Source organism: Myxocyprinus asiaticus, chromosome 5 (genome assembly GCF_019703515.2).
Source record: "Myxocyprinus asiaticus isolate MX2 ecotype Aquarium Trade chromosome 5, UBuf_Myxa_2, whole genome shotgun sequence".
NCBI lineage: Eukaryota > Metazoa > Chordata > Actinopteri > Cypriniformes > Catostomidae > Myxocyprinus > Myxocyprinus asiaticus.
This window is the reverse complement of record NC_059348.1, coordinates 14917226-14936091: the sequence shown is the minus strand read 5'-3', so window position 1 is coordinate 14936091 and position 18866 is coordinate 14917226. Positions and strand designations below refer to the sequence as shown.

The window sequence follows — 18866 nt, the reverse complement described above, 5'->3', positions numbered from 1 at the left end:
TTTTAAAGGCTTGGGTATACTTTGTTTTTCCGTGTTCCAGGTCATCTTGCACAAGGCTGAGCTCTCAGCCTTTCAAAGTATACTCTTTTGACAGACGAGGACTATCCGCATGTCGAGAAAATCTGGCCCGCATGCTAACAGTCTGTGTAGACTGTGCTGATGACGAAATTTGCGAAGCCACGTACCGGTACTGTGCGCGTTCCCATCGGCAACACGGAAATCCGAAGTATACGTTGGGCATACAGCAGCATCCTAACTGAAATTCAACCTCATAATTGACCAATTTGGAATGTTCTACATAGGCAGCAACTCTGTGCGTCATACATATAGCGCTCTCAACTCACAATTGATTTTTCTGGAAAAAATTAAGAGACCACTGCAAAATTATCAGTTTCTGATTTAATTGTGATTGAAAATCAGGGTTATTGCACCAAGTATTGATTTCTTGCGCGGCTAGCACTGGGGGCGATTTGGGGAACCCCAATGGGATCGTCTCCGCCAGGTATGCCCCGCAGACCTCCCATTCCCCAGCACGCTCATCTGCCCCAATCGGGCTTCTGGATTAGTTCACCGGCTCGTCTCACGGCGAGTCTGGCTTCTTGTTCGGAGCCCGCGAAGATAATGAGCTCTCGAGCGCAGCATCGGAGAGCGGGCTTGTCCAGTCGGACGCAGAAGCCTCAGCTGGGCTTCCCTCTTCGGGGGCGATTGCCCAGTCACAGGCCGATGCCGAAATGACAGACATGCTTTACCGGGCGGCCGCAAGCGTCGGGTTAGAGTGGAACCCTCCGCTCTCCCCTGAACCCTCGCGGCTTGATGATTGGTTTCTGGGCTTGCGGCGCCGCTCAAAGCAGCCACGCCCCGCTCCAGTGCCATTCTTCCCGGAAGTGCATGAGGAGCTGATGAAGTCGTGGGATACACCTTTTACTGCCCGGTCCCGACTCCACAGTTCCCCTGCTCTCACTACCCTCAATGGCGGGGTGGCTAAGGGCTATATGGCGATTCCCCTGGTGGATAAGGCGCTCGCGGTGCACCTATGCCCGCAGAGCGCCGCCACCTGGCGCGGACAACCTAAGCTCCCGTCCAAACCCTGTAGGCTCACGTCGTCCCTGACGGCTAAAGCCTACAGTGCTGCTGGACAAGCCGCCTCTGCCCTGCACGCCATGGCTCTCCTACAGGTCCACCAAGCCAAGGCGCTGAAAGAACTGCACGAGGGTAGTTCTGCCCCAGATTTGATGCAGGAACTGTGCTCGGTGACCAACCTCGCTCTCCGGGTGACGAAGGTCATGGCACGATCTCTCGGGCGGACGATGGCCACACTAGTGGTCCAGGAGCACCACCTTTGGCTCAACCTGGTCGAGATGGGCGTGGCCGGCAAGACACGGTTTCTTGCTGCCCCCATTTCCCAGGTGGGCCTATTCGGCAACACTGTTGAGGACTTTGCCCAGCAGTTCTCGGCGGTGAAGCAGCAGACGGAGGCAATCTGGCACATCCTACCCTGGTGCGGCTCAAGATCCCACACCCCGTCTGCTCGTCGCCAAGGGCATCCCCCTGTGGTGACTGCACCGGCTCCGCCGCAGTCTGCCCCTTCGGCCCAGCCCCAGCGTGGAGCCCACCGCAGGAAGCCGACGCCACCCGTCTCACAGCCAGTGCCGAAGAACCCACGGAGGTCCTCGAAGCGCCCCTGAGATGGGTGACCAAGGGACGAGGGAACCCACTCACGTGGAGCTGGTAAGAAGACCACTCTATCCCCCGGTGGAGGGCCGGCTGGAAAATCTTTTGTTGCCTTTTTGTTTGATTTCACCGCATGCCCAAGTGGCTGCGGTACCCAACAGTTCAGCAAAAGAGCGGCTTCCTTCCTCCCTGGGTCACATACCCGATGTGTACGGGCATCACCACGACTACCGTCCACGGGCTTTTTCTTGCAGGATTGGTGCTCCAGCGGTGGCCTTTCCGCCCCTGAGTGCCCAGCTGTGGCAGTCTCCACGGGTTACGAGGACAGGCCTCTTCCTCCCCCGTCCCAGACTGTTCCAGGGGTGGTCACAAGGAGCCAGGTAAGTGCTTCAATGTCCCTAGACTCAGCACGGCCACGACGTGGTGTGGGACCTTGAGCTCCGCCCCACCGCGAGGCCCCACCTACCGGTATGTTCGACGACATTGTCCCCTTGGTCCCCCTCACGCGGAACTTGGACGCGTGGCTCGCGTTTTCCAATCCGTCGCGATGGCTGATCTGGACTGTCAAACTCGGCTACACAATTCAGTTCGCCAGGCGCCCGCCTCGACAGTAAGTCCTTAGGGAAGCACGACCTGATCATCAGGTTCCTAAGAGGCGCCGGGAGGCTGAATCCCTCCAGACCACGCCTCGTTCCCTCATGGGACCTCTCCGTAGTTCTTCAGGGTCTACAGAGAGCCCCCTTTGAGCCTTTGCAGTCAGCCGAGCTTAAGGCACTCTCCTTGAAGACTGCCCTCCTGAATGCGCTCACTTCTATCAAGAGGGTAGATGACCTGCATGCGTTCTCTGTCAGCGAAACGTGCCTGGAATTTGGTCCGGATTACTCTCACGTGATCCTGAGACCTGAACGGGTTATGTGCCCAAGGTTCCCACCACCCCTTTTAGGGACCAGGTGAACCTGCAAGCGCTGCCCCAGGAGGGGGCAGACCCAGCCCTGTCGTTGCTGTGTCTGGTGCGCGCTTTACGCATCTATTTGGATCGCACGTAGAGCTTTAGAATCTCTCAGTAGCTCTTTGTCTGCTTTGGTGCACAGGGGAAAGGAAATGCTGTCTCCAAGCAAAGGATCGCCCACTGGCTCATTGACGCCATAACTATGGCATATCTCTCCCAGAACATGCCGCTCCCTGTAGGGCTACGAGCCCATTCTACCAGAGGTGTAGCGGCTTCCTGGGCCCTGGCCAGAGGTGCCTCTCTAACAGACATTTGCAGAGCAGCGGGCTAGGCAACACCCAACACCTTTGCAAGGTTCTACAACCTCCGGGTGGAACCAGTTTCGTCCCAGGTAGTGGCACGCAACACAAGCGGATAATCCCGGGATAGCTGGCCGGGTGTATCGCTTGCACATATTGCCTTCCACCTCCCTTGGAGCTGAAGACGTGCGCTATTAATTCCCAGTAGTGTTCACAAACTTTGTTCCCTGGTTGAATTCCTCCGAGCCCTGTGGCAGTCGAGTTTTCGGAGAGACTCGCTTCCCAGCCCAGTACACGTGCTAATTAAGAGTCCTGTTCTGGGGTAGGTGCTCCGCATGTGGCAGTTCCCTGTAAGGCTAACCCCATGCGATTTATATCTTCCGCTAGTTCGTTTCCCTGTTGGCAAACTGCGTCTTCCTTGGGCAGAGCCTCTCTGCCCCAGTCTCCATGTTTGTAGTAACTCCTCCCCCATTGGGCAGGATCTACCTTGAAGACTCTCCACATGGTTGGAAAGACCATGTGACGTATTCTTCCACTTAAATATCCCCCCCTCTCTTTGGGCGAGGTGTGGTCTCCGCGGTGTCTTCCCCTTGGGAGGGACACCCCCCGACTAGACCTGGCGGCCCAGTCGGATAATCCCCCTTCTTTTTTAGGGAGTGGAAAAAAAGAAGGGGAAAAGAGGCCATGACTGTCTCTATTTTTTGGGTAGTCGACTTGTCCCCAAAAAGGGCCGTTCGACACTCATAACTATGTTGGGGGAGGTTACGTGTCGACCTGGTGTGCTGGCTATGAGGCACACAGTAGTCTGCCCACCACACACTGCCAGTTCACGTAACACAGTTCAGCCAGTTGTGGCGTTTCGTATAGGGACCCCTAGTGTCACTACATCAACACAACGTCGAGTGAGTGACAGATAGGGAACGTCATAGTTACTTGTGTGACCTCCGTTCCCTGATGGAGGGAACAAGACGTTGTGTCCCTCCTGCCATAACGCTGAACTACCCCCTGAAATGCCCAGACGTTATATCGGCTCCTCAGCATAAAACCTGAATGAGTGGTTGCATACCAGCTCCTTTTATACCCGTATGTCCGGGGGGAGTGGCATGCAAATACCATCAAAGACCAGAGGTGTCTCGGGCTCCCAAGAGTGACCCCTAGTGTCACTACATCGACACAATGTCTCGTTCCCTCCATCAGGGAACGGAGGTTACACAAGTAACCATGACGTTTTGTAGACAAAAATATAATTGCTCCAACATATTAATTTATTTAATTACAAAACTAAAATTTTATAAAAAAGAAAAAAAAGTTTTTGAAATTGATGACTTGGACCGAATAACTAAGAAAAGCAGCCAATAAGTGCCCAACATATATGGGAACTCCTTCAATACTGTTTAAAAAGCATCCTAGGGTGATACCTCAAGAAGCTGTTTGAGAAAATGTCAAGAGTACATGTCTGCAAAATCTAGGCAAAGTGTGGCCACTTTGAAGATGCTAAAATATAACACAGTTTTGATTTATTTTGAATTTTTTTAGTCACAACATAATTCCCATATTTCCATTTCTGTTATTCCATAGTTGTGATGACTTTACTATTATTCTAAAATGTGAAGAAAAGAATGAGTGTGACCCTAAACTTTTGAACGGTAGTATATATATATATATATATATATATATATATATATATATATATACATATATATATACTGTATTTCTCTTGCTTTGTCTGCTAGCTTACATTCGATTGCCTTTTCCAAGAAGGATATGTGCAATGCTGCCTTACAATTTGGCCAAAAGAAGGTACGTATGTTTCAAGGCAGTGAAATCATTTTGCCTATCTTTTAGAACTGCCTTCACATTGGAAGTGTGAAATGATGCCTTAAAATACTACCTATGTAAGCAGCTCACTACATTTTTCAACTGAGCTAATGTATACACACACACACACACACACACACACACACACAAAACAAAACAACAATCAGAAACATGAAAATTGCTAATCACAAAATGATACCAGATTGAAGGTTCCCTGGAAAGCTCTGGCCTTGAAAACAAAGACATATTAAATATTTATGAAATAGCTATATAAATGCTCATTTATGGATCTCATTCAGTCTATCATAGAAGTTCAATTTTTTATAGTATTTCTAACATGCTGGTTTCTAAAATGCTGTCTGAGACTATCGAAGCAATATGACTAACTTAGATTGGGAAAACAGGCCTACTGTGGAGACTTCAGAATTTTAGCATGTTAAGAGTATACAATAAATCTGGTCCTAAATAAGCATTACAGTGCACACACTCTGAAAGACTGGTAACAGTTCTCTTTGTACAATGATCTTTACCTTTCGCATCTCATCCTCATCTGATCTGTCTGCCTCTCCATCCACAAGAGGGGATGCAAATGTACTCAAATTCTGTGGTAAAAGACAATGCATTACAGTTAATTTTAAAAGCTAAATCTTAAAACTACACTTCTGACAACTTCAATAACAGCCTTATGTATACAAGAACAGTGGCGACCCCAGCCTGTTTCCTGACCATTTTATGATTCTTAACAGTCCACTGTACAATAAATGTTCTGTGGAATGTTTGAAGCCAATATTCTATCTTGTAATATATAGAAAATGGTGAATAGATGAAGACATTTTAGTAATCTTAATCCCATTATTCTTTAAGAAGGTGCTGTTAAAAAAGTACAAAATAAAAACAACAACAACAAAAAAAAAAAAAAAACAGGGTTAGGCAGCTGTTTAAGATTATGTATGTAAATGGTACTCTTTCTATTTCACATAAAGAAAAGAAAAACTGTACTCTAATATCTTATTCATTAGAGACAGACTGGGCACAGGATCAAACACCTGGCAAGGCTGAGTGCTGCCTTTTGTTTGGGCCTGAAAAACCATCAATGTGGGGGATCATGTCAAAGTTTAGAAATGTTTTCGGCACCAGTTCAGAATTCATTCAACTTTCTGGATTTCCAAAGACTGGATTTCAGTGAACAAAGAGCAACTGAAACGTATTTGCTATTAGACACTTTTCTCAAACATTGTAAGGTAACAAAAACAGTGGGACCCAATGTATTTACAAAAATGTTGTTGAAATACTCAAAGACGGGTTAGGTTAGAATACTAAAATATAGGCTTGGTTTGTTTTTCAAATGCTGTGCTTGGTTTTCAAATACTTAAATTAATGAACTGAAATAAATCCTTAATCTGAAGAAGTATAACTTTAACTTAAAAAATCGAATTAACAGTAAATACAAAAATGTTAAAGAAAATATAAATCATAAATAATTATGCAAAGAACCAATCATTCACATTTACAAAAGTAAAAAAGTTTACAAAATTTGTTTCTGAGTAGGGCTGTATAATAACCTTGACTGATTAGTAAATTAGTTTTCAATCTACCCCCTCTGTTTACCTCAGACACTCCACTACTGGTTTGCCAAGTTACATGAGTTACCAAAGCAATAAATAACCAATATATCAACCAATATTTCAACCAATTATATACTGCATCAACTATTCACATTGTACAGCTACGGCGACTAAGTTTATATAACCAACCCAATGGAGTGCTAGAATAACTACACACGCTATAGTACCAAATGATGAACTGTGCCCACCGACAAGTCTCTTTAATATTCTGGTCCCTAGATATGGCTTAGGTCCGTAATTCAATGTAACATGGGATTTTTCACTCATTTTAAAATCTGCCAGGTGAAAATCGAATATGGGGGTGGCAGAAATCCATAAGATCCCAGAGATTGCAAACATAAGAGCTATAGGTTGCCTACAGTTTGACTTTACTTTGCATGCAAACTTAAAGTGATGTACAGGCTATAGGCCTATATTTAAAAAAATCTTTCAAGAAAAAGGAATGAGTATGCTTATCATTGAAAAAGGAGAGTTAAAACTCTGAGTATACAAATAAACATAGAATTGGAAACAGAACTGTCATGATAGGTTGACATGATAGCTCATATCGTCTTTAGAATCCGTCTAAAGAGACCTTTGGTCGATGAACCACACATTCATATTTAGGGAATGAATGAGATCTTGTCATCAGAGACTGTAGTAAATGATAATTGGTGTTTTGCTAATGAGAAATGCAGTGCTTTAGTCATTCATAAATGTATGAAAAATGCTTTCTAGCTTTTGCAGCAGCAGAAAAATGTTTGTATATCTCAATACTTCCATCATCATGCACTGATTTATGCCCAGTTCCTTATTCAGATGCACAGGGAAAACGTTATAAACATGTCTGCTGTGGTTATGTTTATAGCTCTCTTTAATTTTATGATTACTTGCAGACTAATGGTTAAGATTCAGGTTTGACTCAACAGATGGGGGAAGCCTTGCTCTTCACAGAATAAGCCTTTTCCTTTGAGGTTTAGAGAGGATCTTTCAAACACAACCCCTTTCTTTTCAGTAAATTATATTGCTGATTTGCTAACGGTGAAGGGACTGAAATTAAAGTGAGGCTTCTGATTTAGGGCCAACCTGAAATTGTGTGCAATCAGAATTTAGATCTTAAGGATACAACTAATATAATATTTAGGCTCATTAGACGCTGCTGGTGAGCAATGATAGTTGTTCCAAATTAAAAGTTGAGTGAGTCTGGGCAACAGCAAGCAGATTATTTTATAACTACAATAGGATGTACAGTATTCAGGGGCGTAGTTTCCAGGGGGGATGGGGGGGAAGTAACACCCTCAATAATCAAAACAAGCAAGTGAAACACCCCTAATATTTATACCATGATCAATGGAAACATGTAAATGCTTCACGCTGCAACCCCCCAACATTCAAGCCAAATCTACGCCCATGACTCTTTTGATCAATAAACAAAATATTTATTCACTGTGCCAGCAAAAACACACATGCTGAGCCAAAAATAAGAATTCTGTCTAATTTATTCATCTTCATGCTGAACAAAAGCTGTTACTTTTCAGTAAACCACAAAAGGATCAATTCTGAACCATCTTTGTGCAGATTTTCAAACAGTTTAAAGTGACCACAGCTGCCAAAATCAAAAAGAAACTAAATAACTGGATATACAGTTGTGCTCAAAAGTTTGCATACCCTGGCAGAAATTGTGACATTTTGGCATTGATTTTGAAAATATGACTGATCATGCAAATCTTTTATTTAAGGATAGTGGTCATATGAAGCCATTTATTATCACATAGTTGTTTGGCTCCTTTTTAAATCATAATGATAACAGAAATCACCCAAATGGCCCTGATCAAAAGTTTACATACCCTTGAATGTTTGGCCTTGTTACAGACACACAAGGTGACACACACAGGTTTAAATGGCAATTAAAGGTTCATTTCCCACACCTGTGACTTTTTAAACTGCAATTAGTGTCTGTGTATAAATAGTCAATGAGCTTGTTAGCTTTCATGTGGATGCACTGAGCAGGCTAGATACTGAGTCATGGGGAGCAGAAAAGAACTGTCAAAAGACCGGCATAACAAGATAATGGAAAAGATGGAAAAGGATATAAAAAGATATCCAAAGCCTTGAAAATGCCAGTCAGTACTGTTCAATCACTTATTAAGAAGTGGAAAATTCGGGGATCTCTTGATACCAAGCCAAGTTCAGGTAGACCAAGAAAGATTTCAGCCACAACTGCCAGAAGAATTGTTCGGGATACAAAGGAAAAACCCACAGGTAACCTCAGGAGAAATACTGGCTGCTCTGGAAAAAGATGGTGTAGTTGTTTCAAGGAGCACAATACGACGATACTTGAACAAAAATGAGCTGCATGGTCGAGTTGCCAGAAAGAAGCCGTTACTGCGCCAATGCCACAAAAAAGCCCAGTTACAATATGCCCGACAACACCTTGACACGCCTCACAGCTTCTGGCACACTGTAATTTGGAGTGACGAGACCAAAATTGAGCTTTATGGTCACAACCAAAAGCGCTGTGTTTGGAGAGGTCTACAAGGCCTATAGTGAAAAGAATACCATCCCCACTGTGAAGCATGGTAGTGGCTCACTGATGTTTTGGGGGTGTGTGAGCTCTAAATGCACAGGGAATCTTGTGAAAATTTATGGCAAGATGAATGCAGCATGTTATCAGAAAATTCTGGCAGACAATTTGCATTCTTCTGCATGAAAGCTGCGCATGGGACGCTCTTGGACTTTCCAGCACGACAATGACCCTAAGCACAAGGCCAAGTTGACCCTCCAGTGGTTACAGCAGAAAAAGGTGAAGGTTCTGGAGTGGCCATCACAATCTCCTGACCTTAATATCATCGAGCCATTCTGGGGAGATCTCAAATGTGCGGTTCATGCAAGACGACCAAAGACTTTGCATGACCTGGAGGCATTTTGCCAAGACGAATGGGCAGCTATACCACCTGCAAGGATTTGGGGCCTCATAGACAACTATGTCGCTGTCATTGATGCTAAAGGGGGCAATACACATTATTAAGAACTAAGGGTATGCAGACTTTTGAACAGGGGTCATTTCATTTTTTTCATTGTTGCCATGTTTTGTTTTATGATTGTGCCATTCTGTTATAACCTACAGTTGAATATGAATCCCATAAGAAATAAAAGAAATGTGTTTTGCCTGCTCACTCATGTTTTCTTTAAAAATGGTACATATATTACCAATTCTCCAAGGGTATGCAAACTTTTGAGCACAACTGTATAAATAATTCAGAGAGCCTTCGCATCAATGGTGAAACTATTTGATTTCTCTTAAGAAGTCATAATATCAAATAGCCCTTACACTGTGAGTTGCACAAGTTTTCCTATATTTGTTTCGACTATGACCTTGAATTGCATCCCATAAAGGAATACTATACTGACTCTATGGCTTTCACCATGTTAATAAGCCAGGCTGAATGTATGGAAAGGCCAAATAGGGTTGCGTTTTCTGCACGTTTCGTATTCTGCATGCGTCGCATCGCGCACGTAAAGCTATGATGAGTCACGACTGAACAGAACGCGCTCTCTTACTGCTGTTTCTCTCGTTTCCTCGTTTCTTCTTTCCGTATACAGCCTGGCTCGCCAAGCTATTTACAAACTTATGAGCGTACATTCCGGCCAAATCCACGCTCTTCCAAAACGCACATGTAATCTTTTTTTCTACGATCGCATCGCAAGCAAACTGGTAGGCCTGTTCGACCAAAGCTTCAAGACACGCGTTCATGTTTGCGACACGCGTTCGCGGGCGGGGAAGGGGCGCACCTCATGTTTTGACAGCTCCGAATTGCTCTGGCAGAACTGATTTCACACTTTAAATGATACTTTTATACCTTGTACGATTGTATTAATGGCGCAAAAATTAGTAAAGTAAGCATGAACGCTTTGACGGTTTAGCGAAAATTTAATACATTACAATAACTTGGTGCTGCAGTTTGCAACAATGTAACACTGAGACATTCCAGAATACAATATCACAGAACGTTTAAAGATGTAACATAGAACGTTCCAATAATGTTCGCTATCTTGGAGAAGATGGAAGTACATTTGTGTACTTTATATACTGTAAACGCACCAAAAGCGTTTCAGCCCGCCTACGCATTCACTTGGGGAATTATCAAAATCCGTCTGTGTTACCAAATATAGAACCAAAAGCAACTCACTGGCATGTTTAGTCGCAGAGATCGCTTTTTCTTTGATGACTTCTTTGTACAGTGCTTTTTCTTGGAGTCCATCACTGTGCTTCCCATTTTTCTGCTGGAAAAAATAAAAATCTTCTAAAAAGTATAGCTCGCGACTTTTGAAAGGACCCCCTCCCCCCCCTCTTTCCCGACCAAATGTTGACGAGTCGCAGAATTTTGCAGAAGCGCGTTTGCTTTAAAATGAGCACATCCAGAGGTTCCAGTTCCTTAATCAGTGTCACTGCGCCGTGGAGAACATCCGCATTCAAGTCGATGAAGTCTGTGTCGGTGGTTCAGTTCCTGCACAGGACACCGTCTTCATCAGGCTATCTGTCCAGGGACTGGTTAAGTCGCATTGTGAAGTCGTGTCATAAACTGTCATCAAGTTGGATTTATCTCAGACTTGTTTAATCTTGTTTAGCAGGAAATTTGAAGCCTGCACACAGAACGAGGCACATTCAACATCTGTCTGAATATTAAGTAGCCAGTTGAGGGCAGTTCAGCTCCACTCCACTCACAGTCACGACTCGGGACATCCTGCAATGTCAGTAATAAAGTCAGTAATATAATGTCGCCTAATAAATGCAACCAAACACACCAGTTCCTTAGTTCTGTGCAATGTATGTTCATCGTGGATTCGAACATACAATATATACAATGAAACTTCAATCTAAATAATTTTGCTCCTGGTGTGCAGATGATGATAAACAATCTATTAAAGTTCGATTATAGCATTAAAGAAGCACTCAGTAATTTTTTCCTCATATTAAAAGTTTTACTCCTAAAGAAATTAGGTGCAATTTTGAGATCTATGTATAAAATCATGAGCACTCTGATGAGATAAAGACTACAGTCATTTCAGTAGCCTTATAAAAGCTGTTTTATTCTACATGGAGAGGGTCCCCTCATGGGGGCTGCCATGTTGCGATCACATGACCAGCCGAATACTACTTGCTTTATCTCAGTAACCATGCTGTTACTGGACACTTTCACTCGTGTATTAAATTAATCATGGCTGACTGTGAATGGTGAATTTCTACAATGGCATTGGTATCTGAAAATTATTGTGTTTGAATGATGCTGCATCCACACTGCTTGGTGTCAGTACAAAGCCCAACGTATACATAGATTTTGATGTGAATGCTCAGTGTCTGCGTACAGTCGAACGTGAGCCTGTCAAAGTATACTCCATTTGACGGTGCATGCACACACAGGCAGTTGGAGCATACACGCTACGACTGTTGTTGTTTTACCTTTGTCTCCTGTTATTTACCGGCGATTACATTTTCTTCTAGCCTTTCTTTGTGACAGCAACGGCAAAAATGTGAGTATTGCCACCTTGTGGATCCACTAATATATGCAAATAATTCCTGTTAGAAAAATCTGGCTGCGCGCGTTCAGTGCTCGAGCACTCTGCTGATGACGAGTGTTGCGCGTCCTCTGTTCACATCTGACCGAAGTATACTTTGGGCTTAAAGGGGTCATGACATGAGGAATCAAATTTTCTTTGATCTTTTGACATATAAGAGGTCATTGTACAATAAAACCATACTGTAAGTTTCAAAACTGAAAACTTCCTCCATAAGAGAAAAATAGCATTTATTTAAACCAGGCTGTTGAAATGTCTCATTTGTAATTTGTGGAACTTGTGGACGTCACAAGGACCAAATACATCTGCACTGGACTGCCTCTTTTTCGTCATTGCACCCTTGGCCCTGCCTTCTGGTGCTCACGGTCAGTCACAGGTGAAGAGGAGGGAGATGGGCCTGTCATTAGAGATTACACCAAAGGGGACCTTACACAGAACACCTTCATGTGCCTATCTGGATTTAAATGTTTTTCTACACTAGATGAAAGGCTTTGACCATTATCATTCATCTCGTACCACTTTTAAAAGATGCAATGTCAACTTATAACTCCAAAAAAGGAAGACCTCCATCCTGTTTCAACTTGCTGTTTGCTATTGTACTGTTTTGAAGGCGTCCTGGACCATTTTTTGCACCCATCTGTGCTATTTTTAGTTGTTAGTCTTTTGTACACACGCACTAGAGGGATGTCTTTAATCATTTCGATGCGTTTCCAGTAAGGGTGTGAATCTTTGGGTTGAAAGGGAATTGATTCCATTCATGATTCACAGGTATTCAATTCAATTCAAGAACGATTTTTGCAAATTCAAAATGATTCAATTTGATTCACAATGAAATTCGATTCGATTAATGATTCAATTCTGCATTTTTTTTAATGTATTTATAGTATTCTTTAAATACTCCCCTAATGTGTCTCAAGCAAGATAAAGAAAGGCAAACTACTTAAGATTTTTTATTCCACCAAAAGTAACTTGAAAGAAAACAAATTAAATGCATGTACCGTACATACAGGCTACTTGGAATACGATAATAGTACAAGAGTACAATGTGCCAATAAAATATTTCAGAGATGAACAAAGAGCTATAAAAGTATTCAATTTTTCATTATAAAAAGCATTTTTATTAATTCGCATGATTTTTCTAGGCCTTGAAATCACAATTTAAAAATTCTTGGATTTTCCAGGTTTTCCATGACAGTGGGGACCCTAAATCAGTAAAATATTCCAAATACTACAACATTAAAGTAACTTTATCTGATTCAGTTTCAAAGAAAAGAGAAAAGCAATCATATAGATGACTCACAATTAAATTACTTTTTTCAGTAGCGACCCAGTGTCAGAAATCAACTTTTTCATTTATGGTCAATATTTGCCCCTTATATTTGATTTTCAGGGGCAATTTTTACCTTTATGAGGGATTCATTTTTTTTTATCAATTTAAAACAAACTGTGTCTATCCGTTTATGTCAAAATGTAAATTTAACTAATTCATTAATACAAATTCTTAAGTCTGAGAATGTATTACATCTTACCCAAAAAATTACATCAACATCAACTATATTGGAGTTTACAAATAAAAAACAGAAGAATTCATTACGAGGGATTTTTTGCTTCCACATTTTACGTTTCGGGAGCATTTATGATTTTTAATGCCATTTTGTCTCAAGCAATCCTTAATTTGAGACCGTGTAGGCCTAGTGGCCACGCAGCAAGATGGCAGCTGTATCAAATGTTTTGAGCGTGACTCACGATATCTCCGGAGGAGATATCAGACATAAGGTGCTTGAAAGACTTGGAATGCTGCTCAGAATCAAGTCGCCTTTCACCGCATCCGACAGACGATAGACTGTAAGTCATTCATTTCAATTGGAGAGTCGCACGGGGGCTACATGAGGTTCCGACCATCTCCGGATGCAACGTTTTCGGATTCAGACTCGGCTGCGTTAAAATATTTCAACTCGTGCGACAAGACCATATACGACCGCCCAACCTGATGTTATGTATTCAGGCAAAACTATCAGCACGAAGTGAGAAATATCAATAGATTTTGTCCTAAACTTTTTTCTAAACAACTGCTACGTCTGTATTTTGGACAGTTAATAAAAAGTCCAAAATGATCGATTACGTCAGAGCCCTGCACATGGGAGGGTTCCCGTGGTCAGGGTTGGGAGGGTTACTTTTGAAATGTATTCCACTACAGATTACAGATTACAGAATACATGCTGTAAAATGTAATTTGTAACGTATTCTGTTAGATTACTCAAGGTCAGTAACGTATTCTAAATACTTTGGATTACTTCTTCAGCACTGGTAGATTTTTTCACTTGTTTTCACTATAAAAACTCTGTCAGTACAGTAAGACAAAATACACATGTTAAAAATACATTCTCTGAAAAACCCAAATATCTTATGCAGTGTTGTTTCTAAAACAAGATAAATCTAATTGATCTTGTTTTAAGGATTTTTTTTATATTTTTACAGGAAAACAATACAAAAATGATCAAGAATATGATTTTTGCCCTAATATCAAAGGTCTTACTAGAAAAAAGAAATATATATAAAAAATAGGATCGTGTCTGGTAACATGCATGTAAAATGGCTAGAAATAGCATTTTATCTTAGCGTAAAGCTGACAATTTACACAAGGTTTATTTCTATTTCTTCTGCTCCAGACTTACTTCAAACTTACTTCTCTGTCTGCTCGTATGAATGTAACACATCATAAGAAAGTGTTTCACCGCTGTTCAAATGCACTTTGGATCGCATCATTTATATGTATAAATGTTTTCCATCTGAAAGGACTAAATATTAAATGAAACAAATGACAATAAAATGCAAAGTAATCTCTTCAGTAATCAAAATACTTTTTGAATGTAACTGTATTCTAATTACCAATGATTTAAATTGTAACTGTAGTGGAATACAGTTACTTATATTTTGTATTTTAAATATGTAATCCTGTTACATATTTACATTGCTCCGCCTCCGACTGACACGAGAAATATACTCTCAGAATATTTAATCAATCCTGAAGTGTGTCCAGTATTTCTGTTGGCGAATGAATAATTGTTTTGAGTCGGTTCTTTTCAGTGAATTGTCCAAACAGGCTTGCAAAACGGTCTGAATCGATTCGTGATTCAGTACACTTCGTTCAGAGCGCTCTCTCACGGAATCATAAGGAGCGGTTTCTCACATAGTAAAACAGTATCGGGATATTTACGAATACAGAGAACAAACAGCGCTGAATACAGTGTAAATTTACCTACAATCAACTGACACTAAAGGCTTTCTTTTTGAGAGGTAACTCAAATGCGTCTCGAGACACCTGCGTTCTGCTCTGTTCGTTGTGGTGCGTTTGTTCTGAACGGTTACTGGAAGAAATGCTTTAGCCAATAGTTGCAAAAATGCTTCTCTCAAAGTCACCGGAATTGATATTTGGCTGTATTAGGCAGATTTCAGTGCGTACCCAAATCCCGCATACGCCCATGGCCAAGGCTATTTATTTATTTATTATTTTGATGTCAAATAAGACTAATGTTCATCTGTTTTTCTGTGAACTGTCACCACAACGTTAGGCTATGTGTCTGTTTATCTGAAATACTCCGACTCAGAGTTAATGTTAATTTGATTGCTTGTGTCACGTGAGCAAATAAACAATTTTTGTCTACCTGATGTAGTAGATTTGTTTTAATGCGTTTGCGGTTCAGATCGCGGTCTTCATGTTAAAGAGGTGGGGTCGGGTAAGGATAGGAATATGTTTAAAACTCTGATCATCTAAACAGAGTGAAATAAACAGAAACCATTTCAATATCTATTGTGTGAAAATAAATTCTATAAATGTTTCAAAAATTGCGACTGTCCCACAGTTGTAGCGTCATTTCCATCTCACCACACAATTTCACCCCTAATAAAGTTTTGTTCTAAATTTAGTGTACTTGTTAACCAAGTGGACAAAAGTGTCAGTGACGAGCCTGCTTGAGATGAAATATGAGACAAAACAAAGAAAAATCAAGGGAAATATCACTTTTTATTGGCCGTCATTTCTAATCAAGCTGTCATTTTGCCAAATTACACAGTAAAGTGTGAAAATGTGATTTAATTGTGTGTATTTAGGACACATCAAATGTTAGCTATGAATTAAAGCTATGAAAAAGTTTTAAAAATGTCATTTCCATCAGCATCATTTCCAGCGCAGAATTCTATTAAACACAATACAGAATTTGAGATGTGCTGGAAATGACACAAAAATGACAAAACAGGACCCATGCAGGACTCTGGTTTACATTGCAAATATCACAAAAAGCTTTTGGAATTACAGTAAACGTGTTATTAAATGTGTACATGTGTCATTTATTTCTGCACACACAAAACCTACATATTTAAAATCACATCTATGAATTTCTGACTCATATTTGCTGAATTAGGTTTGTTGTTGCTATTAATGATCATAATATTAACTATAAAAACAGTAATAATTATAAATAATACTATTAATAATAAATACTGAGTGAATATTAACCCTGAACGTTACTGAATTCATTAAAAAAAGGAAGTAAGAAAAGGAGATAAAAAAAGAAAGAAAAAAGAAAAGAAATACAAGACAGGAATATTGCGTGTTTTATTGTAGTATGAGGTAAAGCACAATTTCTGATTCCAATTTTATCAAAATTTATTGATGATTTGAAATGTTCTTTTTTAAAAAAAATTTTTATTGATTCATATATTAAACACAGAAAAACAAAACATATATACACAGAATCAATATTTAACCCCCATTATTACCCATCCCCCTCCCAATCCCCAACCCCACCTTGGCCCTCAACAACATCCCAGTGGTCATACATGATTATAGACACACACACACACACAAAAATAATATAATAATGACCCTTCTTCAAAAGCCTCCACCTCCCAATCTCCAATACCAAGTTAAAATCTTTCTCTCATAATCTCTTGATAGAAGTTAAAGCTCTGACCCCCAGACTCTGAATTAGCAAGGAGTAATACACTGATGCCTCATGACCTTTTCCAAAAGCAGTAATCACCACTCAGACTCAGAGTGGCTGCCGCTTTAGGGGGGTGTATGCTACTCCCAAAAATAGTACAGAGCAGGTGCGCAGCTGTAAATACCTAAAAAAAAACTGAGATCTGGGAATCCCAGAATGTTGAACCAAATTTTCAAAGGATCTCAACACTCCGCTCTCATATAGGTCACCGAGTGTAGCAACCCCACTCACAATCCACTCTGACCAGCAGAAAGGGGACTTATTAATACATAATTTAGGCTTCAGCCATATGCTTGAGGCAACATTTAAATAAATGTCCGAACTAAACACTCTGGACACTTTTGTCCATACCATGTGCAAATGCGAGATAACGGGGTGTAACTTAACTTCTCCGGTTAGTTTGATAGAAAGGCTTTGCAATAGGGGCAAGAACTTCCTGTTCAATACAAAACCAAGGAGGGGCTCTCTCAGGTGGAAGCGACCAATAAGCCAAATGTCTGAGACCGAACGCATAATAATAATAAAACAAAATCTTGGGTAGGCCTAGCCCACCTTTGTCAATCGGCCTATGCAGCTTACTGAAATGTAATCTGGGACGTTTACCATTCCAAATGAAGGACTTCACTATGCTATCAAATTGCTTGAAATAAGAGAGGAGGACATCTATAGGGAGAGACTGTAGCAGGTAGTTGACTTTTGGAATACAATTCATTTTAATAACATTAACCTTCCCAATCATAGATAAATGTAATGAAGCCCACCTGCTCACATCGCTCGAAAACCTTTTTATTAAAGGGTCAAAATTAAATCACACAAATTTGCTGGGAATAAAATACCCAAATACTTAATGCCCTGTTTGGGCCACTAAAAGGCGCCCAGCTGAAAAGCTGTTACCGGCCAGTATGCTGTCAGAGCCAAAGCTTTGGATTTAGACCAATTGACTGTATCCCGAGAACTTTATTAATAGAGAACAGAATTAATAATTCTGTCTGATCATTCGCCACTGACCACATGATATTAATGAAGCGCCTAATGATATCAGAAGAGCTACGGCCCCTAATAAACCCCACCTGATCTATATGTATAAGAGATGTCATAACTTTATTTTATTGTTAGCCAAAATTTTTTACAATATTTTAACATTGGTAATTGGATGGTAACTCTCACACTCACTTGGATCTTTGTCCTTTTTAAGAATCAGACTGATCCGGCCTTGCATCATGGTTGGTGGAAGCTTTCCATTCTTTAATGATTCCATATAAACTTCTAGCAAAAGTGGAGCCAATTCTGTAGCATTAGATCTAAAAAACTCATCGGCAAAGCCATCTTGCCTGTAGGCAAGGCCTTAATTACCTCGCCAAGCTCGTCCAAGGTTATCTCAGAATCAAGATAATTTTATTGCTAATTCGTCAGTTTAGGGAGTTCTAATGGTTCCACAAAGTCTAATATCTTCATCAGTATACGAAGATGTGGAACTATAGAGATCAAGATAGAATTCTTTAAAAGCATTATTAATATCAATGGCTGAGGTAAATATTTCACCACCAGTAGATTCCACTGAGGGAATGGTAGAAAAAGAATCTCTCTGTTTTATATATCTAGCCAGAGTTTTCCTGCTTTGTCCCCCGACTCAAAGTATGACTGTCTTGCCCTGAATAGCCAAAACTCCACCTTCCATGACAAAAATAGTATTATATCTGTATTTAAATCTGGTTAATTCTCTGAGGCCATCAGATGACATTTGGCACTTCAGCTCTGCCTCGGCACTTTTAATATATCCTTCCAACTCCACGAGTTCTCGTGCTTTGGATTTTTTGGTGATTGAGGCATACTGTATGATCCGGCCCTTAAGAACCACTTTAAGTGCCTCCCAAGCCACGCCCATAGAGGACAATGAGGACCAGTTGGTCTCCATATAAACACTGATTTCAGCCTTTAACATTTG

General features: G+C 41.1%; 1 protein-coding gene across 7 annotated transcripts in view; it reads right to left on the bottom strand.

Moving 5' to 3' along the window:
• The window catches only part of LOC127441655 (5'-AMP-activated protein kinase subunit gamma-1-like), a 79546-nt gene extending 68509 nt beyond the window's left edge, over positions 1-11037 (bottom strand). For 3 of the 7 annotated variants that reach the window (XR_007897346.1, XR_007897347.1, XM_051699286.1), the window contains exons 1-2: positions 10532-11037; positions 5268-5339 (exon numbers count right to left, since the gene is read on the bottom strand). Coding sequence is in view for 5 of the 7 variants with exons in the window: in XM_051699286.1 (XP_051555246.1) it covers positions 5268-5339; positions 10532-10618 (159 nt within the window). In the remaining 2 variants the exon portion in view is untranslated. The remainder of the gene's footprint in view (positions 1-5267; positions 5340-10531) is intronic. The other 4 variants (XM_051699285.1, XM_051699290.1, XM_051699289.1 and 1 more) reach the window with 3 other exon arrangements.
• Positions 11038-18866: the final 7829 nt, after the last annotated feature.